This window comes from Corythoichthys intestinalis, chromosome 4, assembly GCF_030265065.1.
Source record: "Corythoichthys intestinalis isolate RoL2023-P3 chromosome 4, ASM3026506v1, whole genome shotgun sequence".
Lineage (NCBI taxonomy): Eukaryota > Metazoa > Chordata > Actinopteri > Syngnathiformes > Syngnathidae > Corythoichthys > Corythoichthys intestinalis.
Genome location: NC_080398.1, coordinates 1,039,054 through 1,062,588, shown reverse-complemented (window position 1 = coordinate 1,062,588; position 23,535 = coordinate 1,039,054). Strand labels below are relative to the sequence as shown.

Below are 23,535 nucleotides of genomic sequence, written 5' to 3'. Positions count from 1 at the left end.
TTAAACAGAGAGCTCCAAACAGAAAGTGAAAACGACCGTCGTCATTTTGTCTTGCCACAAATTTTTAACAGTGACAACTTTACAGACATACAACATATCTTTGCAAAACTTCCCGTGCTTGGTGACAGTCGTACATTTCCATCAACTCTGCAGCGCCAACAGAATGTCACTCATTTTACTAATACATGAGCAGTTCTTTTCAGGTTGGTTATTGAAGTTACAAGACTTTTTGTAATACTATATCTGAATGTCCATGGCTACGTGTCTCTGTTGCCGTGACGACCCGTAGTTAGCCATCAAAAAGAAGTAGATTTTTTTCAGGGACTTAGGCAGTTTATAGAGCTACGAAACTTGTCACACTTTGTCGAAATTGGCCCAACTAGAAGATTCATTTTGGTTTTGAATAAGGGCGTGGCTGCACAACTCAGTAGCGCCTCCTTTTTGTTGTACCGTCTTCAATAGGGTTTTTTTTCCTAGGTGTGTGAATGTTTTTCTAATCCCAAAAAAAAGGCGGGTTTCAAGCATGTTGGTTCTAATGAAATGATGAGAGAGGGACGATCAACAACCACCCTGACTCAAGCTGTCCGAGTTGCGTCAAACTACAAGGGCCCGTTTAGTCCTGCTTTCAGGCCTAGTTGTAAATTGTAATTTAACAAAGTTACAGTGTGGATGATGTAAATAAAAGCTAAAGCAACTCTGGTTTGTCTATCACTGTCAATGACAACCACTTTATTTGTATAATTTAGCTATTCCTTGAGTGTAAATGTAGAAGTTATACTACGTTAGTGGTATTCTGGACCATGGATTGGATGTCCACTGAAATATGACGTGCGTGTATGCGTCTCTATATACTATATATAAATAGTAGAGAGAGCAGATGGGCTGTGATCCACTGTTGTGCATCATTAAACACAGATGAAGGACAAGACATAAGGTTGACTGCCCTCCGGCCTGGTTTCTATCCATCCATGCTGCTTCCTCTCACCTATTTGTGTCTCTTTTTGCAGCTCTCATGCTAACCTGTGGCCACCGCTTTGACATACAAATGTGTTTATTATGACCCCCAATGCGACTCATTAAGTCCCTCTTTAACTGTGTGCTTCTTTCACGCTCTCAGTGGTCAAAGTGCACAGAGGAAAGACGGTCGTCATCACAAAAGATGAACTTGAAGGTGAGAATTATGCGTTATCATTACAGCCAATGTGGTGTTTAAATGATATCATTAGGACGCACATCATCAAACAGCTGGAGGCTTAATGCTTCTTCGTATTGTATTGGACAACACGCCGTAGTAATTGATCAGTCCATTTCTCAGATGTGAAGACAGTGAACAGCACTCAATGGCACCCCGGTAAATGCACTTCATGGCCGCAGGCACCGTGGGCGTGTCGCCCGTGAGAATGCATTCGCATTGTCTTCATCACGGCGTCCTCGGCACGCACACGCACGAAGGTGAACGCGTGCATCAAGCGGGTGTTGTGTTCAGCTTCATTCATCACAGGCAAATTCTCTTTCAGGGTAATGAAATATTCATAGACTAGAATGGCACTCAGTGGGACAATCCTCATTTGGACTCAATTGCGCACGACGTTCACATGCCACATGTTTACGAGTAACAGTCGCAGAAAGAGTAATCTGCGTTGCAAACGTACACGAAAGTTGATTGAAGACAATAAAGTTGGAATAGTCTCAAAATAGTTATATTTTTAAGAGGGGTAAAAAAAATCTGTGTACAGGGAGTCCTCGAGTTACAAACGAGTTCCGTTGCTACCCTGTCGACGTAACTCAAATTTCATTGAAAAATACAGTACATTGTCCCGCACTGAGGTAATAAAATACTGTAAATGAAAAAAATACAAATAATAATAAGTCTACTGGACAGAAAGTGTACTACAAACGTATATTACGCACATTAAGCACAAAGGATGGATGACTATGATACAGTGGTATGAAAAAGTATCTGAACCTTTTGGAACTTCTCACATTTCTGCATAAAATCAAAATGTGAGCTGATCATTCTCAAAATCACACAGATGAAAAAACAGTGTCTGCTGTCACTAAAACCACCCAAACGTTTATAGGTTTTCATATTTTAATGAGGGTATTATGCAAACAATGACAGAAGGGTAAAAAAAGCAAGTGAACCATCACATTTAATATTTTGTGGTCCCGCCCCCTTTGGCAGCAATAAACTTCAGACACTTCCTGTAGCTGCAGATCAGCCTGGCACATCGATCAGGACTAATCTTAGCCCATCCTCCTCTGCAAAACTTCTGTAGTTCAGTCAGATTCCTGGGATGTCTGACATGAATCACTGTCTTTAGGGCATGCCACAGAATTTCAATGGGGTTCAAGTCTGGACTTTGACTTGGCCACTCCAGAACGTGTATTTTGTTCTTTTGAAACCATTCTGAAGTTGATTTACTTCTGTGTTTTGGATCATTGTCTTGTTGCAGCATCCATCCTCTTTATAGCTCCAACTGTCTGACAGATGGCCTCAGGTTTTCCTGCAAAACATCCTGATAAACCTTTGAATTCATTCTTCCATTAATGATTGCAAGTTGTCCAGGCCCTGAGGCAGCAAAACAGCCTCAAATCATGATGCTCCCTCAACCATGCTTCACAGTGGGGATGACGTGTTGATGTTGGTGAGCTTTTCTATTTTCCCTCCACACATGACGTTCCGTGTGGTGCCCAAGTGCCTTTTTAAGAACATTAAAGGAGCAACAATGTTTTTCATAGACAGCAGTGGCTTCCTCCGTGGAGTCCTCCCATGAACACCATTTTTGGCCATAGTTTTACATATAGTTGATGTGTGCACATAGATATTGGACTGTGCCAGTGATTTCTGTAAGTCTTTAGCAGACACTCAAGGGTTGTTGTTTTTTTACCTCTCTGAGTATTCTGCACTGAACTCTTGGTGTCATCTTTAGTGGACAGCCATGATGCACGTCAGACAAGGCTTCTCATCAGGACAATTCTTACCAAGTGTGTGTTTTATAGTGGGTAGAGCAGCTTTAAACCACTCATCATTTTTCCCCCTTTTGTCAATGTTTGCATGCTATCCTCATTAAAATATGAAAACCTATAAATGTTTGGGTGGTTTTAGTTCAAGCAGACACTGTTTTTTCATCTGTTTGATTTTGACAAAGATCAGATCACATTTGATGGTGATTTTATGCAGAAATGTGAGAAATTCCAAAAGGTTCAGATACTTCTGAAACCATTTTGAAGTTGATTTGCTTCTGTGTTTTGGATCATTGTCTTGTTGCAGTATCCATCCTCTTTTTAGCTTCAACTGTCTGACAGACGGCCTCAGGTTTTCCTGCAAAACAGCTTGATAAACTTTTGAATTCATTCTTCCATTAATGATTGCTAGTTGTCCAGGCCCTGAGGTAGCAATACAGCCCCAAATCATGATGCTCCCTCAACCATGTTTCACAGTGGGGATGAGGTGTCGATGTTGGTGAGCTTTTCCATTTGTCCTCCACACATGACGTTGTGTGTTACTCCCAAACAATTCAACTTTGGTTTCATCAGTCCACAAAATATTTTGCCAAAACTTCTGTGAGGCGTCCAAGCGCCTTTTTGCGAACATTAAACGAGCAACACAGTTTTTTTTTTTACACAGCAGTGGCTTCCTTCATGGACTCCTCCCATGAACACCATTCTTGGCCATAGATTTACAAATAGTTGATGTGTGCACAAAAATATTGGACTGTGCCAGTGATTTTTGTAAATCTTTAGCAGACACTTTAGGGTGCTTTTTTTACCTCTGAGTATTCTGCGCTGAACTCTCATCATCGTCATCTTTGGTAAATTGTTTGGTAAAAATTGGTTTCAATTAGGGCTTAGAAAATTATCGCGTTAATGGGCGGTAATTAATTTTTTTAATTAATCACGTTAAATTATGACGCAATTAACGCACATGCCCCGCTCAAACAGATTGAAATAACAGCACTGTGCAATGTCCACTTGTTACCTGTGTTTTTTGGAGTTTTTTCGCCCTCTGCTGGCGCTTGGGTGCAACTGATTTTATGGGTTTCAGCACCCATGAGCATTGTGTAATTATTGACATCATAAAATAATGGGCTACTAGTTTATTTTTTATTGAAAATTTTACACATTTTATTAAAACGAAAACATTAAGAGGGGTATTAATATATCATTCCTATAACTTGTACTAACATCTTTTAAGAACTACAGCTCTTTCTATCCATGGATCGCTGTAACAGAATCTTAATAATGTTAATGTCATCTTGTTGATTTATTGTAATAACAAACAAATCCAGTACTTATGTACCGTATGTTCAATGTATATATCCGTCTTGTGTCTTATCTTTGTTATCTTTGTCTATCTATCAACAATGATTTACAGAAAAATATGGCATATTTTTTAGATGGTTTGAATTGTGATTATTTACGATTAGGGCTGTCAAACGATTAAAATTTTTAATCGAGTTAATTACAGCTTAAAAATTAATTAATCGTAATTAATCGCAATTAATCGCAATTCAAACCATCTATAAAATATGCCATATTTTTCTGTAAATTATTGTTGGAATGGAAAGATAAGACAAAAGACGGATATATACATTCAACATACGGTACATAAGTACTGTATTTCTTTATTATAACAATAAATCAACAAGATGGCATTAACATCATTAACATTCTGTTAAAGCGATCCATGGATAGAAAGACTTCTTAAAAGATAAATGTTAGTACAAGTTATAGAAATTTTATATACTAAAACCTCTCTTAATGTTTTCGTTTTAATAAAATTTGTAAAATTTTCTATCAAAAAATAAACTAGTAGCCCGCCATTGTTGATGTCAATAATTACTTACTCAATGCTCATGGATGCCTATAAAATCAGTCGCACCCAAGCGCCAGCAGAGGGCGGCAAAACTCCATAAAATACAACAAGTGAGCGTTTCAATCTGTACTGTCATTTAAAACTCTCTGAGTGGGGCATCTGCGTTAATTGCGTCAAATATTTTAACGTGATTAATTTAAAAAATTAATTAACGCCCATTAACGCGATAATTTTGACAGCCCTAATTACGATTAATTAATTTTTAAGCTGTAATTAACTCGATTAAAAATTTTAATCGTTTGACAGCCCTAGTTTCAATTGCTCTTTAAGTCTCCTTTTGCAGAGAGTTCGCTTATTTTTTTCCCTCTTCTGTCATTGTTTGCATGATATCCTCATTAAAATATTAAAACGTATAAACGTTTGGGGTGTTTACACAAACACTGTTTTTTACATCTGTGTGATTTTGACAAAGATCAGATCACATTTGATGGGGATTTTATGCAGAAATGTGAGAATTTCCAAAAGGTTCAGATACTTTTTCGTAGTACTGTATCTTTTGACAACCCCAAATCAAACATACTGTAAAAGCAGTGTAGTAGTGATTGTGGTTGTGGTTATTTATTTATTTTTTGGCATATGTGAATTCCGGGAAAGGAAACAGCTTTGTGCATTACAGTCATCGACCTTATGCTGTTTATTTGAAAACTCATGCAATGCAGACACAGCGCACACGGACATTTACACTTGAAACATCCACACTTGTGTTTCTGCGGAATAAGACGACAAGACTGACAGCCGTGTCCTTCTACTTGATAAACACAGCAACTCGCTGCTTCCGCTAAATCAGTTTCTTTTTATACTGATATACACTGCAGTAGCGCCGCATTGTCACAAATATATGTGGGAACGGACACTCAAACTGCTGATTTTTCAACCAATTGTTCACGTTTCTCCCTCTTCTACAGTATATGTAACAGAAATACTTTGTGTGCTGTTTAAATACATCATACAAAGCACAAGTTATAGATAAAAATATTTGTGTAGCATCAACCACTTTAAAGGGATCCTCTATTTTTAAGACAAGTAATTCTTAAAAGATAAATGTTAGTATGAGTTATAATAATTTGATATTAAAACCCAAATTATTAATGTTGTTGTTTTAATAAAGTTTGTAAAATTATTTTAAGTGATATGTCGCCATTCTTGTTACGTCGCAGTGCATGACGTCACCAGGCCCGTTGCCGAAATTCCAGAATGCCACTCGTTAGCTTTCCCAACATGTCGTCGGTTCTATCCTTCCTATTTGAACCAGATCTGAAAAGTGAAGAGCAGGACAGCACTGTCGGTTGTTCACAAGACGAGCTTCAGGGAAAAATGCGTGCAGCAAATACCTGATAAGACAAAAGTTGGGCAAAACTGGTGATGCGGGAGAGTGCTGTTCGGAACTCCGGTTGGGAGCGAGAGTGTATGCTGTATGGTTTTATTAGCAGATATTCAAGATAAGCATATTCCGTTTTCAAACTTATCCCAATATAATTAAATAGATTGTTAGCATCCAGAGCTGTCGTGTGCTTTACATACAGTACAGGCCAATGAGCACACCTTGTGTAATCCATGTCTTGTACATTGTAACGCGTGGTAGCTAGGATACGTGTATAAAAGTACCAATAAGGGGAAAAGCTTCCACTTATGCACATTTATTCACAAAAAATAATATTTCCACCTTGACCACTCGTCACTCGGGAGCTCAGCAGTACGCAAACACGCGTTCCCTGACGAACTCCAACATTGTTGTAAGGTCCACGTCAGAGTCACTGACGTCACTGTAGCGTGCCATGGTGCTTTAATTATTTAGTATGACTTGGGGAAAACTCCCACGAAGAATAGTCAACAAAAAAGATAGCAATAGTAATCCAAATCCGCGTTTTTTTACTCACTCGAAGATCCAGGAATTAGACCGATCCCATGGCAATATCGCAGCCGCGATCAGGCCGTCGATTCCACAAAATAGACTGATCCAAAAAGCCGCTGTGGGACCGACGAATCAAAAAAAAAATGGACAGATCCGAAACCAATATTGCAGATGCGGTGGGACCGTCAGATCCAGAAAATAGACGGATCCCTTACTTGACTGAGGATCCAGGAAAAATGTTCGGGCGCCAGTTGTAACGCGTGGTGGGTAGGATACGTGCATACAGGGACCAAAAAGGGGGAGAAGCTTCCACTTATGCACATTTATTCACTAAAAATAATAATTCCACCTTGACCACTCACTTCACTCCCCTTGTTTCCATTTGAGTGGAAATTGCATCAAAAAAAGCAGCACATCTTGGCATTTTACTTCGCGAGTTTAGGCAGCACTAAGCAATTGTTGAACACCCTACACATTTGGAAAGATCCCAATGATGTCATCACTGCGAGCCCGCAAACCATGGCACCAACTAACAGTCAAAATATGGACTAAATATTATTAAATATTGCCATTGATTTAACATTTTATGTGTTTCTAACGACATATTTTAGTACAAGAGAACAATTGTGGTTTATTAGAGCCTACATGTATTTAAGTTAGAGGATCACTTTAATAGGTTTACCAACATTAGAAAAAAATCATGCCATGCCACCAAACAAATATATAGGGTGACCCAAAAAAAACCCACTCGATTTTCTTGAGGGCCCCACGAATAATTGTCCACTAGCACCCCCAAGGGTTGGATGATGCACTCGAGGGTTCAGTTTATGCACATCACACCCGGGCCCTGTTCAATTTTGTTCCGCCACTGCACTAAAATTAAAAATGTGGAAAACTTGTCACTATCTTTCACATCTTTCAAATTGAGCTCTTTTCAACCACATCTTTCTCATCGCACGCCACAGGTCAGATCCGTACTCCCCTCCCTCCCACCAATGTCCACGCCTGTGAGCTGAGCGACACATATGCAGTGCTGAGCTGGACTGAGCCGGAACCCCGAGGGAAGGAGCCGCTCACCTTCTACGTGGAGCGGGTTGGTGTTATTACATTTCTAAAGGGTGGATTCTAATACAACCCCTATATCGGCTCTCACCTACCTCATAATATACGCATACATATACACACACACATAAAAAGCTGGTAGTTTTTGGCCGGCTGGGTCACCGCGTGTTGTGGCCATTCACTTCCGAACACACACATACTTGTCTTGGAGTTTCTTGCATTTTTTTAATGCATTCGCTGACCTCCAGCCCCATATTTTCAGCAATCTCCATTCACAAATTGCTTGCCATTTAGCAATCTTTATAAAGCCTTGACCAAACATTTTACAGGTGGTCGAACTTGCTGACCTGTTGGATGATCCCCTCGTCGATTTGGTCCATTTTTGAGTGTAGCGCAAGAATGCTTGTAAATGGCGGTGATTTCGCGCTGAAGGGAATAGTATATTTTCTCGTATATACCGATCGACTGTTTGTATTATTCTAACACACTTAATATAACCAATCAGGGAATAGTATCGTTTCTTGTATTTACTGTTTGACTGTTTGTATTACTCTAACGCACCCAATATAAAATAAATAGACAATCGATCGGGTCCGATCATGTCATTTTCAAAGTATCAGAATCGGCAAAAAAATATCGGACATGCCTTTTTAAAATTTTTTTTTTTTTTTATTAAATCGTTTTCTAATTGTATTTCACGTTACAGACATAATATGTTACACTCATCCAGAGTCTTTAGTTTAGGCTTAAGGTAGGGTTATCAAATTTATCCCGTTAACGGCGGTAATTAATTTTTTATTAAAATTTATCATGTTAAAATATTTAATGCAATTAACGCATGCGCTGCACGACCCACTCACGCATTGTCGCGTTCAATTTGTAATGGCGCCGTTTTACCTATATATAGAGCTAAAAGGCAGTGCAAAATGAGTAGAGTGAATTTTGGCAGCCTTTGGAGCCTTTTTTTAATTGGCTAAAGCCTTACAATCCCTCTCCCTACGATTAGAAATATCGTGGGAAGCAATGTGGGGAAGAAAGGTAGTAATTGATCTTTTTCTTAACACCCTATGTTATTTCCTAACGCAGAGAATATCATTTGGTACCATTATGCACAGTCATGGTTGCACTTCCCATCATGGATTTTGGCAGAACAGTTAAATGGCTACGGTATCATTTACTGAAAGCTCAACAAATACACTAGATGGCAATATTTAGTCACAATATACAAAGTCACATGTATCCTTTAAGAATTACAAGTCTTTCTATCCGTGGATCCCTCTCACAGAAAGAATGTTAATAATGTAAATGCCATCTTGAGGATTTATTGTCATAATAAACAAATACAGTACTTATGTACTGTATTTTGAATGTATATATTCGTCCGAGTTTTATTCATTTTTTTTCTTAATGAATTGCCAAAATGTATATGATCGGGAAAAATTATCGGGAATGATTGGAATTGAATCAGGAGCAAAAAAAAAAAAAAGCAATCGGATCGGGAAATATCGGGAACGGCAGATACTCAAACTAAAAGGATCGGGATCGGATCGGGAGCAAAAAAACATGATCGGAACAACCCTACTTATACCACAGTTTAAGGAAAACAAGCAGAGTATAGGGCATAAGAGATACATGACGCCTTCTTATCACGGAAGCCCAACGCGTGCGTCATGCAACTGACTGAGCAAGATTGATGCACCAACTCCTGTAATTAGTTCTTCCAAACAGTCCAGAACAAATGGTGGGACGCCCTGTCCCAACACAAGGAACACCGGAGAACGCCCGATATCCAATTGATAACACGACCGATAAGACTCCAAGAGCCCTTTTGATGCTGAGGCGGGTAACGGTGACTCACAACTGTGACGGCCGGAACTAAACAGCCTAAACTCCCATAGAAGACTATCCTAAACACTCCCTTCTTCTGCCCACAACCCGCCCCGCGTGAGCCTTCAAAAGTAATTTATTCTAATAAATTTCGTCCTTGTTAGGATGAAATCTTTTTACGAGCGGAAAGGGGAAGGACGGAACACCGCTTTCGAAAGAACACGAGAAGGCACTTAAAGAGTGTGAAAAGGTCAGAGACTTCGGAGAGTTGAGTTCAGTGACCGAATTTCAACTTGGCTTCCTCTCGTGTCCTTTTCACCAAGTTCCTGATCCGCCGTGTTCACACATACGCAAAGCGTCCTTGTTGTCCGTCTGAGCTGTCGTGCCGTCGATGAACTCGGTTGAATTTTTCTTCTAGAGTCCCTCGTTGCCGTCGACTACGTGATCGCATTCGTAAGCCAAGTAGATAAGGCCGTCATCGTCGACGCCCACTTCTATGTTTTGGTGTCTGAGGATTACAAATGGAAGTTATACTTGTTATGCTTCAAACAAGGCCGTAGGTTTTGTCTCAACATTGGTAGGGACGATATAACAGTATAAGCTGCATGTACACTTTTTGCTACATTAATAAGACCAAACAGATTATTGAACGGGGATCTGAGGCGACATTCCTCACAAATATGAACCTAATTAATTGATAGGCTAAATGATCAATGCAAAATAAATCTGTATTGACTGAAGGGAATCAGTCACAGCCAATGGAGGTAACAGAAGCATTTAATAAAACGTTTTTCCACTACAGTACTTTATTCTTGTCAGGGCCGTTCCTGACCAATTTGGTGCCCTAGGCAACATACAGACTTGTTAAGTTTCACAATTTGGTCGGGAGACTCCCGATTTTGACCCCAATGCTCACGCCTCACGATTAGAAAGACAAATCTCCCGATTTTCCAAAAATGTCAATTTTTTTTTTTTTTTTTTTTTTTACGTTTTTGTTTGTCACCGTTTTGTAACGATACCATTCGGCCCGATTCGGAAAGTGACCAACAACGAATAGCCTGGCCGTCTCCGACTTCCCTGCCCTCACTCCCCTTCAGAGCTGGAAAAGCCCAACCAATCATCTGACAGGGAGGGAAGAGGCGAAGCACCACCGACTTCCCAAGATGCTGGCACTAATAAATCGGCTTTTAGACTGGTTCAAGTCTTTATTTTGGAAGGAAGAGATGGAGCTGACCCTGGTCGGCCTCCAGTATTCGGGAAAAACGACGTTCGTCAACGTAATTGCCGTAAGTCTTACCTGCCAGCGATAGCTAACTAGCCTAATGCTAATAGCATTAGAGCTAATGATGGGAGAACGATGAGGAAGAAGTCGCTGCTTTACTCTGTGTTTTCGTGGATCAAACATCATGGAATATTAAACCACTGCGGTCCTACCCCCACAATATATGAATTTAAGTGAGAAAGCATATCGTGACTTACTTGAAGTTTAATCATTTAGATTCGCTATTATGCTAAAGCTAAAGTGTATACTATACACTTTATTACATTATATTATTACTGTGCTGAAACAAAAAATATAAAGTTTCAATTCTAGGTTACAATTCAATTAAAAAACTGCCATGACAAAGATACTTTTAAAAACAAATATGATTAATTTTCTAAATGATGTAATTAATGTTTTTAATCTTGCTGATTTAGTCTGACGAAACCCTAATTGGAGTGATGGTTGATGAGATGAAGAGGCTGCTGAGGAAGCTGATGTCCAAATTTGTGCAAATGGATGTGATCAGGAAAGCTGAGGATATCCTAGATGTTGATTACAGGAACAAGGAGAACTGGCATGACACAGGCAACATAGCAGTATCACATGATGCCAGACAATACATGGAGCAAGTTGAAGACTATCTCTGATGCCACCAAAAAGAGGTTCTTTGACAGTGTAGTTAATTTTTACACAAATGTTGTGACCAAAATGAACTTTTAAAAAAATGGTTGCATTTTGTCTTAGCGATTGTCGCGCACGCGCGCGTCATCGGGGTTGGCAAACAGAAATCTCCCTATTTGCAATTTCTACAACTTAACAGGTATGAACATATTTGTTGGCGCCCCCCCCCCCCTATTTTCACCACATATATTTAAACACTCACACTGAAAAAGCACGTTATCGCTTTGTAATTTATTACATAAAAAAAGACAACGAACAAGTGCAGGAATTAAAAGAAAAATGCTCTAATAACTACTCAAAAGCACCAATAAAAAAACACTTCATAAACAAATGTATTCAATAAATTGCAATTGTTATTACAATATAATTAACACCCACCAACACAAACCTATATAAAGACACACAGAACACTTTTAATGCAACTTTTTTTCACCTTGACCTATAACCTTACTCACCTTGTCTTCACTGATACAAAAGTATCTATTGAGCTTTTATATGACCGTTGTTTTGGAAGGTGCACTTCTTTCCTGGACTTGGTAGGCTTGGACTTGGTGCTGATGTGGATGAGTTCGCTGTAAAAAATGGCCCAAGATGTATAGAGGTGGAAGGAAAATATTTCAGAAGAGCATCTACAAAGAGAAGAAAGTGGAATGTTACATTATATTAGTCAAATACAGTGGGGCAAATAAGTATTTAGTCAACCACTAATTGTGCAAGTTCTCCCACTTGAAAATATTGTAGAGGCCAGTAATTGTCAACATGGTTAGACCTCAACCATGAGAGACAGAATGTGGAAAAAAAAACAGAAAATCACGTTGTTTGATTTTTAAATAATTTATTTGCATATCATGGTGGAAAATAAGTATTTGGTCTATACCAAAAGTTCATCTCGATACTTTGTTATGTACCCTTTGTTGGCAATAACGGAGGCCAAACGTTTCCTTTAACTCTTCACAAGCTTTTCACACTCTGTTGCTTGTATTTTGGCCCATTCCTCCATGCAGATCTCCTCTAGAGCAGTGATGTTTTGGGGCTGTCGTTGGGCAACACGGACTTTCAACTCCCTCCTCAGATTTTCTATGGGGTTGAGACCTGGAGACTAGCTAGGCCACTCCAGGACCTTGAAATGCTTCTTACTAAGCCACTCCATTGTTGCCTGGCTGTGTGTTTGGGATCATTGTCATGCTGAAAGACCCAGCCACGTCCCATCTTCAATGCCCTTGCTGATGGAAGATAATTTTCACTCAAAATCTCTCGATACATGGCCCCATTCATTCTTTCCTTTACACAGATCAGTCGTGCTGGTCCCTTTGCAGAAAAAAAGCCCCAAAGCATGATGTTCTCACCCCCATGCTTCACAGTGGGTATGGTGCAATTCAGTATTCTTTTTCCTCTAAACAAGAGAACCTGTGTTTCTACCAAAAAGTTATATTTTGGTTTCATCTGACCATAACACATTCTCCCAGTCCTCTTCTGGATCATCCAAATGCTCTCTAGCGAACCGCAGACGGGCCTGGACGTGTACTTTCTTCAGCAGGGGGACACGTCTGGCAGTGCAGGATTTGAGTCCCTGGCGGCGCATTATGTTACTAATAGAAGCCTTTGTTAGTGTGGTCCCAGCTCTCTAGGTCCCCCCGTGTGGTTCTGGGATTTTTGCTCCCCGTTCTTGTTATCATTTTGACGCCACGGGGTGAGGAGGGAGTTGAAAGTCCGTGTCGCCCAACAACAGCCCAAAACATCACTGCTCTAGAGGACATCTGCATGGAGGAATGGGCCAAAATACCAGCAACAGTGTGTGAAAAGCTTGTAAAGAGTTACAGAAAACGTTTGGCCTCCGATATTGCCATCAAAGGGTACATAACAAAGTATTGAGATGAAATTTTAGTATACACCAAATACTTATTTTCCACCATGATTTGCAAATAAATTCTTTGAAAATCAAACAATGTGATTTTCTGGGGGTTTTTCACATTCTGTCTCTCATGGTTGAGGTTTACCCATGTTGACAATTACAGGCCTCTCTATTATTTTCAGGAGGGAGAACTTGCACAATTAGTGGTTGACTAAATACTTATTTGCCCCACTGTAGCTGCTGATTGTGAAACCAGCATGACATAATTAAATTTTAAGTAATATATGATAGCAACAAAATAAATAAATAAATAAATTGAATTTTTTTTTCCATGAAGGTGATCACCATTTTTAATGAATTAATGACACATTTAAAAACAAATGTTTGCATTTAAATTAGGGCTGTCAAAATTATCACGTTACGGGCATTAATCAATTTCTTTTAATTAATCATGTTAAAATATTTGACGCAATTAACGCAGATGCCCCGCTCAGACACATTTAAATGACAGGACAGTAAAACACTCACTTGTTGTGTTTTATGGAGTTTTACCGCCCTCTGCTGGCGCTTGGGTGTGACTGATTTTATAGGCTTCAGCACCCATGAGCATTGTGTAAGTAATTATTGATATCAACAATGGCGGGCTACTAGTTTATTTTTTGATTGAAAATTTTACAAATTTTATTAAAATGAAAACATTAAGAGAGGTTTTAATATAAAATTTCTATAACTTGTACTAACATTTTTCTTTTAAGAACGACAAATCTTTCTATACATGGATCGCTTTAACAGAATGTTAATAATGTTAATGCCATCTTGTTGATTTATTGTTATAATAAACAAATACAGTCCTTATGTACCGTATGTTGAATGTATATATCCATCTTGTTTCTTATCTTTCCATTCCAACAATAATTTACGGAAAAATATGTCATATTTTATTGATGGTTTGAATTGCGATTAATTACGATTAATTAATTTTTAAGCTGTAATTAACTCGATTAAAAAATTTAATCGTTTGACAGCCCTAATTTAAATCCATGGCACTTTTAGTCCCCCATACTACAGAATTTTGAAATTATAATTGCATATTTAATGGTGCATTTATTTAATTACCCTTGGCACTTTTAGGCAAGGCAAATTTACTTGAAAAGCACAATTTAACACAAGGTAAAAGTGGTTCACATCACATGAATGTAAGCAAGACAATTTTAGTCCCGCATAGACTTTGTCCAAATTTCTAAAAAATTGGAGGGGAGTAAATTTAACTGTAACAAATCAACAGCTGGCTGAATACTGAAAATATTTCTAAAACAACAGCCTGGCTAATGATACAGTATAATTTTGCTTTAGCACTAAGTCATATAAACTCTAATGTAAATAACCGCTACGTGTACGTGCTTATGCTGTTGAAAAAAATCGTCACAACAAACCTCTGTTTTTCTTCACGTTTATGGTCTCTTCTTTCTTTTTCTTCTGACCCAGAGGGTTTTGCCTTTTCATGAAGTTGACTTTTTACCGTAATGTCGCTCAATTGCAGAGGCTCAAAACAGCATCTTCAGGTAGCTCACTCGTCTGCTGAGTGGTGAGGGAGACTAGGGTCTGTGGTGAAATTATCGCATCACAGGAAAACGTGAAACGGGCAGAAGGCACGCTAGAAAAATGATTTTGTTATTATTTAAAGACTTATTATGAACGGTTTTGTTGTTCTTTTGTTTTATTGTTTTGTTTAATTTTTTTGAATACTGCTATCATCAAATATTATTTGAATATTTTTCTTGACGCCCTTAGGATGCTGCTGCGCCCTTAGGTATGGGTCTGATTCTTGTTTAAAAATAATTCGGTGGGACAGTAACATGTTTATGGTATACGCACACGTTCCTAATCCTGGCACCGAACAAGAAGATCAATGTTGTTTCAACATGGTACGTTTGTTGATTTTGGGAACATGTGGAAAATTAAAAGCACAGGCTCCCTACTACAGCTCTAATCTAACAAGACAGGTGCAAGAGAACACACACATACAAAGACAGGCATGCACATCTGTGATTTCAAGGTTGGGTGCAGTTTAAGGTCAGCGATTCCATCACATCCTCTCTGCAAGGAATCACACCGATTCTTTATTGTCTTTCCCAGAGAATCGTCGAAAGTTCAAACTGATGTTCAAATAAGACGAATCCCCCCACCTTGTGGGCGCCCGCCTATTCTTCTCAGCAATAAAGGCCCCCCAGGCTCCGCAATATCAAGCTGAGACGCCCCAACATTTTCCAGCTCCATCAGGAACATGCCGCAGGATATATAATTTTTATTGGACTGATATTCGTTACCGGGGTAATAAAACTGTCAGAACTGTCAAAGGCGTAGGTGCAATACAAAAGTTTGCTACTTGCAGTCCACTTATTTAATGAAGGCCGCATTTAAATATATTTCTCGCCCTTGAGCAAGCTCTGTATAATCGCCGGTGCCTTTGACAGTCTTTTCGGGCTTTGGTTCTACCTCTGGCAAAGGGTGGTAGGGTGGTGTGAGAAATTGCTTGACTCATGGGCTGCTATTGACTCTACTTTTCAGTATGCTGAAATTGTCTACACCAACTTTTAAACAACCTTATTTGCGTTATATAATGAGTTCAGTTACATGATAATAATCAGGGGTGCACATAAGTGGTCCGCATGCACGCCTGCGTACTGGACGTAGACAAACGCGCTGGCCCTCAACGGCTTCCATACGCTTTTGCGTACCGATGTCTGACCACTGTATTTGCGGCGGACACGAGAAAATATCTTCTCAAAATGTCGAAGAGGCAGGCCCTACTGAGTAGAGGTGTGCAAAATTTCCGATTCTTAGATTATTCGCGATTCGGCCGTGGAAGATTCGAGAACGATTCACAAACATCCAAATTCCGATTGTTGAAATATGCCAAGTAAAGCGCAAGTACAACACACTCAGCGCGCCGCGCGGTCCTCGGGACAGAACGGAGCGGGAGTAGCTAAACATCATGCTTCTCATTAACCGGCCCCTCGGGTAATGCCAACGCTCAACTCACGGCTCTAGCTCAACTCATGCCACGAGATAAAAAAAACACAACAACATACCTGACTGCTGCCGAAAAGCTGCTACAAGTACAGCTACATAATGTTACGGTAGATATCATTTATATAGGACTAGATGCAATATAGACTCGGTAGCGGTAGCAGCACATCTGCAAAAAGCTAGATGCGGGCGTTAGTAAACGGCCGCCATCTTAAAGCAGTAAACTTCCCTGCAATGCTGTTGTAGCGAACCTTCCAAGCAAACCTAATTAACTTTTTATCTAAAATACTCCTAAATCGGTAAAATATTGACTTGAATCTATCTTTAAAATAGTTTTAAAACTTTCACATGTCAAAAGTAGACAAAAGGGAAATTATGGAATAACGGGAGCAATTTTAACAACTTTAACGGTTGATTCACAACATTAAATTAATTGAATGTAGTTTAAAGCTGCTGATACAGAATGGGGACTGGAGTTTTTTTATTTAATGTTATTTTTGTATATTTGTTTACTGCTATATGTTAACTTGATACTGAAATAGTAGTTTGGTTTAGCCTGAGAGTATTTTTGAACAATTTTGGAACTAATGTACAAAACTTTAAAAAAAAAAAAAAAAAAAAAAAGGAGGGGGTGCATCAATAATCGTTTTATAATCGAATCGGAGCCTCTGAATCGTAATCGAATCGTTAGGTGCCCAAAGATTCCCAGCTCTACTACTGAGTAATTATTTCGTGTTCCCCCACACCCGTCAAAAGACAGACAGACGACAGAGACGTCACCGGAGCTACCGGGAAAAAAGGACTTTTGCTGAAAAGTGGCTGCAGGAGGTACCATGTCTAGAAGTAAATGATGCTCGCACGGAAATGCGGTACAAAATGTGCTGTGAGAATCCCAATGTCGCTGATAAGAGCAGTGCATTTTATGTAGGGTCAAAGAATTTCAGCCATCCAAACTTTGAAAAGCACGAAAAAAAAAACAGAGCATGTGGCAATTAAGCAAACTATCGATGTCAAACAGGACCCCACTCGCCCTATGGACAAGTGGCAGAATAAAGGTAATGAAAACAGCACCATGCACTGACAAACGTGTTTTTTTTCGCATTTGACAAAGCTAAACATGCACGTTCAATGAGGTCTTATGAGGAGGACATCACACTTTTGCAAAGGCTTGGAGTTAATGTGAGAGCCGCAAAATGCCCTTTATTTTGGATTGGTGCTTTTATGTTTATTTCTTTACATTTCACTTTAAAGTAATGGCAATTTTGTTGTGCCAGTTGATGTTAATTAAGCATTAATTGTTAATGTAATTAATTAAAGTTAATTGGCTCTAAGTAAAACTTGTCATAATTTTATCGCATCAGGCGGGTCTGCTCTCAAGCTCAATGAGGACCAAGTCACATCTCCAGGTCCTCCTCTGAGAACCTGGGCAAAAAAAATATGTGCACCCCTGATAATAATGATTATGTAATTACACTCACCGGCCACTTTATTAGGTACATCTGTCCAACTGCTCGTTAACACTTAATTTCTAATCAGCCAATCACAACTCAGTGCATTTAGGCATGTAGACATGGTTTAAGACAATCTCCTGCAATTCAAACCGAGCATCAGTATGGGGAAGAAAGGTGATTTGAGTGACTTTGAACGTGGCATGGTTGTTGGTGCCAGAAGGGCTGGTCTGAGTATTTCAGAAACTGCTGATCTACTGGGATTTTCACGCACAATCATCTCTAGGGTTTACAGAGAATGGTCCGAAAAAGAAAAAATATCCAGTGAGCGGCAGTTCTGTGGGCGGAAATGCCTTGTTGATGCCAGAGGTCAGAGGAGAATGGACAGACTGGTTCGAGCTGATAGAAAGGCAACAGTGACTCAAGTAACCACCCATTACAACCAAGGTAGGTAGAAGAGCATCTCTGAACACACAGCATGTCGAACTTTGAGGCAGATGGGCTACAGCAGCAGAAGACCACGCCGGGTGCCACTCCTTTCAGCTAAGAACAGGAAACTGACAATTTGCACAAGCTCTTCGAAATTGGACAATAGAAGATTGGAAAAACGTTGCCTGGTCTGATGAGTCTCGATTTCTGCTGCGACATTCGGATGGTAGGGTCAGAATTTGGCGTCAACAACATGAAAGCATGGATCAATCCTGCCTTGTATCAACGGTTCAGGCTGGTGGTGGTGGTGTAATGGTGTGGGGAATATTTTCTTGGCACTCTTTGGGCCCCTTGTTACCAATTGAGCATCGTTAGAACGTCCATCCCTTTATGGCCACAATGTACCCAACTTCTGATGGCTACTTTCAGCAGGATAATGCGCCATGTCATAAAGCTGGAATCATCTCAGACTGGTTTCTTGAACATGACAATGAGTTCACTGTACTCAAATGGCCTCCACAGTCACCAGATCTCAAGCCAATAGAGCATCTTTGGGATGTGGTGGAACGGGAGATTCGCATCATGGATGTGCAGCCAACAAATCTGCACCAACTGTGTGATGCCATCATGTCAATATGGACCAAACTCTCTGAGGAATGCTTCCAGCACCTTGTTGAATCAATGCCACGAAGAATTGAGGCAGTTCTGAAGGCAAAAGGGGGTTCAACCCGTTACTAGCATGGTGTACCTAATAAAGTGGCCGGTGAGTGTACTGTATATAATAATAATAATAATGTCGTTTTTTTCCCCTTCAAATGCACGTTTAGTTGGCTGATGACTTGACTCCCCCCTCCCACCACCACCAGCCCCACACAGACGCACACGCACCCAGCCTTAGGTCGATGGTTGGAATCCGGCTCGAAGGACCAATTAAATGTCAAGTTCAAATACATATTCTTAGGATGACATTTATAAAATTATCCAAAACAAGGAGAGAAGGCACTCACTTTTGAGAAATGGGAGGGAACTATACAATGTAAAAATCGTTCTAAACCTACCCCTCCTGTGACCTTTCTTTTTATTTGGGTTGGCCCTAGCAACAGGTGGGTGTCTTGCCCTTAAAGGGAATTGGGAAAGAAATCCAGCAACACCCCTTGAACTTTTTTGACTGTGTGTAGGAAGGTGGATTTAGATACATGTGTCAAAACATTTAATGTAACAATATGCATTTGGCAACGAATAAAATGTGACAGTTTGATTTGAATGCGCATCTTTCGTGGCACGCAAGACCCACTTAGAGTGTTTGTTGCCAAAAACCTCAATCTTGGTCTCATCTGACCAAAGCTCACGGTCCCAACTGGGACGAAAGATGCACATGCTGAAAAGCACCTCATACCCACTGCGAAGTATGGGGGTGGGTCAATGATGCTGTGGGGCTGTTTTGCTTCCAAAGGCCCTGGGAACCTTGTTAGGGTGCATGGCATCATGAATGCTTTGAAATACCAGGACATTTTAAATCAAAATCTGTTGCCCTCTGCCGAAAGCTGAAGATGGGTCGTCACTGGGTCTTTCAGCAAGACAATGATCCTAAACATGTGGCCAAATCTACACAGAAATGGTTCACCAAACACAAAATCAAGCTCCTCCCATGGCCATCTCAGTCCCCAGACCTTGTTTTGTTGGCAAAAGGGGGTTGTACAAAGTGTTAACACCAGGGGTGCTAATAATTGTGACACACATTATTTGATGTCAAATATTTTTTTCTTTATGTGGGATTTTTTTCCCCACTGAATGAATGCACGTGTATTGAAGGTTGGATTTTTCTCTTTTTTTCCATTAAGGTCTCATATTATTCGAATAATATATATATATATTACAAGCTAAAAAACACGTCTTTTTCAGGGGTGGCAATAATTATGGAGGGCACTTTATATCGTCTCTACCAATGTTGAGACCAAACCTACGCCCTTGTTGTCGATACATGTGTCAGGAAATCATTTACAGTATCATTTATCATCAATTTATTACTAGTAGACGTCCAATTCATTTGAACTGGGAGAGTGCCATTCCTCCCACTTCAAACGGATTGGACATCAATTCTGGGGCATTTCAGGTCATTTGATGATTTTTTTGTGTCACTTCCTGTTGATTTTGGGGCATGTATGATTCACTTCCTGTTGATTTTGGGTTACAGAACAGGAAATGACCCGGGATTCTCCTCAAATTAATAGGCAGAGTCTCAAACTCAACTCAAAGTTAAATTTTAAATGAACAGAAAGTGACCTGTAAATGCCCGGAAAATCTGAAAAACCGGCTGCTAATGCTCTGGTAAGGCAAGGCAAGGCAAATTTATTTATATAGCGCAATTCAACACAAGGCAATTCAAAGTGCTTTACATCGCATGAAGATCATAAAAATCACATTTAAATCAATACAACGTTTCGAACGTGGTTTCGAATGAATCAAAGTTTATTCGCCCGTCCCAGTCTAAATGGATTGGGAGTCTAATGTCGTCAATGGCAGCCATGTATTTAACAAAGACAATCAGCAATTGTACAATTTTTAGGAGAATAACGTCTCTAAACGATCAATCCGTTCTCAAAAATGTTGTCAATTAATTTGGTAATTCCTTCAATGAGTCTTAAAGAGCATACAACAGGAGAAAAAAAAGTCTTAAATAGCATTATTATGTGAATTAGAATCATATTTTGAGACGATTCAACTCTATGCAACAATTTAGCAAAGCGCAGATGACGAGAAATTAGTCTTTTAATCTGCCGGTTAGCCACGCCTACCATTATAGGGCTCTAGCATTCCCAACAGGTGGATGACGTCAGCGGGAGACTGGGCTCATCGGTTTTATTATTCAGCCCACTGAGGTGGAATTATTCAGAACGAGGAAAACGCGACGAAGAGAGCTGCAAAATGTCATTGTTTCAGTCTCTCTACTCGAATATTTTTACAGGATATTGTTTTTATCCAAGTATTTTTCCCCAATTGCTAAATAAATGGCTTGAGAAGGACCAGTCAGCCGGTCAAGGGGGAACTATTCAGAACAAGGAAATCGAGACGAAGAGAGATGCAAAATGTCATTGTTTCTGTCTCTTCAATATTTTTACAGGATATTCTTTTTATCCAAGTATTTTCCCCAATTGCTAAATAAATGGCATGGTCATGACAAATAACAGTCTTGGCTAAATTGAATATGAAATAATAAAAATGCACTTATTCAGGACGACATGGACAAATTACTCCATAATGGTCAAAACGGTCGACTTCACCTTTACTGTCGCACCCCCCCCCCCCCCCCCCGAACGATATTTTATGCCACCTAAATCGGATATATGTCATTTCCCTTCCCTGACTTCGGAAAATGTAAACAAACCAAGACGCGTGACAGTTAGCCGACATGCTAACACGAACAGAATGATGTTTCAAAGTCTTTGAAGCGGAAAATCACACATAACTAGCCCGGATTATTTGACATGACGACTGGGTTGTCGATTGTCTTCGCGGATCGGCAAACCACCCGGCGGAGAGCAATGTACAGCTCGTTCCCCGGACGAGGGCGGCTGCAGTTGTTGTGCAGCTAACGTGCAGCTAATGTGCATGAGGAGAGCTTTTTACATGCCTATCAGCGATCAAACGTAAGTAGTCCTTTACTTTAAGACGGTTTGTAGTGTTTACTTTGTAATTGCTGTATTCGTATTTGACATAATACAAAACAAGATGTTTACTCACTTCCTCGTAAGTCCAATGGTCACACTGTAGTAGGGCTTGTTTTGGCCAATATCCACGGTGAAAGGGAATCTTTTGAAAATCCAAAAAGGCGCACACGCCTGTCCCTCATACAGTAAGATTTTTCTGCAGCCGTTTGGCTGGCGTGATGCGAAAAATAAACATATTAATCCGCAAAATCAGCTGAATCCTTCGTCCTCATACACAACAGTACGGCTATATAGTGAAGAGGACGCCTTCATCCGTACACGTCACAGCGCCCTCCTCCTCAATGCAAGACCGAAGCCGGAAGTCACTCATTTTCATGGCGCGGGATTCAAAAAAACTAAATAAATATAGCGATCGCTTCCACACACATCCAAGCGGTCCATATCATTCAGGAACATAAAATACTGCGTGTATTATGAAATAAACATGCTTTTTCGTGTCACATGCACTTTAATGTTGCTGTAATACACATTTAATCTTTCGTCGTTTGACGTTTGTAGACTTTGAATGGGGGAAAAAAAATCTTACAGCATATTTCAAGAACGAATACAGACATACCTTATCGGAAAAATTACTGTTACCAATTACTTTACGTTTACGTGCTTGAATTGCTACGTAGCCATTTTAATCTCATCTCAGTTTCTAGCCTACCTGCAGGTGACATTTTCTATTCCTGCCGAAGTGTGAAGTACTTCCCTGTAGATAACGACTCAATCATCAATGAGTGCACTCTTGGATGGAGTTATAATGCATTGGCAGCTCACTCGCCCGCCTATTGAATCGTCCGACACTTTAAGAAGCTGCTGAACAAAAATGAAGACTCTTTGGAAATCGTCTAACTCACATTTTGGGCTGTGTTTAGTCACAGGAAGGGAAGAGCAGCTGGGAAATGGCCAGCCTGGATGCAGTGGTCAACTCTCCTAGGTTTCCTGTTTTTGACCTGGTCAAGGGAATGCAATACCGCTTCCGAGTGCGCTCCGTCAACAAGTACGGGGTCAGTGAGCCGTCAGAGCCGAGCGACCTGATCTGCTTGGGAAAACCCCAAAGTAAGAACCTATTCGTGTGAGTACAAGTTTACGAACTATTCCACAAAGCAAGGCTGTGGGTGCAGGTTTTTGTTCCAACTGGTCCAGCACAGACAATTTAGCCAATGAGGCAAAAGCACTCCAATCAACTGATTACAATTGTAAGGCCTTGTTCAGACTGGCAACCAAAATCTGATTTTTAAAACGATATCACGATTCATGGCATGAGCATATCGATAACCTTTTTGAGATGCAAAGTATCACGAACTATCACCAATTTGATATTTTGTCACACCTCTTGTCCGGAGCACGGTGCATTCGCTTTCACACCTTCAGTGGGACGAATAAGTATTTAGTCAACCACCAATTGTGCAAGTTCTCCTACTTGAAAAGACTAGAGAGGCCTGTAATTGTCATGGGTAAAACTCAACCATGAGAGACAGAATGTGGGGGGAAAAAA

At 40.0% G+C, this 23,535-nt stretch overlaps 1 protein-coding gene across 1 annotated transcript in view; it reads left to right on the top strand.

Annotated features, from left to right (window-relative positions):
• The window catches only part of LOC130915452 (myomesin-3-like), a 182,519-nt gene that overhangs the window by 109,676 nt on the left and 49,308 nt on the right, over positions 1-23,535 (top strand). Inside the window, exons 13-15 of the mRNA XM_057835475.1 lie at positions 1,118-1,171; positions 7,697-7,824; positions 22,913-23,096. Of these exons, the coding sequence (XP_057691458.1) occupies positions 1,118-1,171; positions 7,697-7,824; positions 22,913-23,096 (366 nt within the window). The remainder of the gene's footprint in view (positions 1-1,117; positions 1,172-7,696; positions 7,825-22,912; positions 23,097-23,535) is intronic.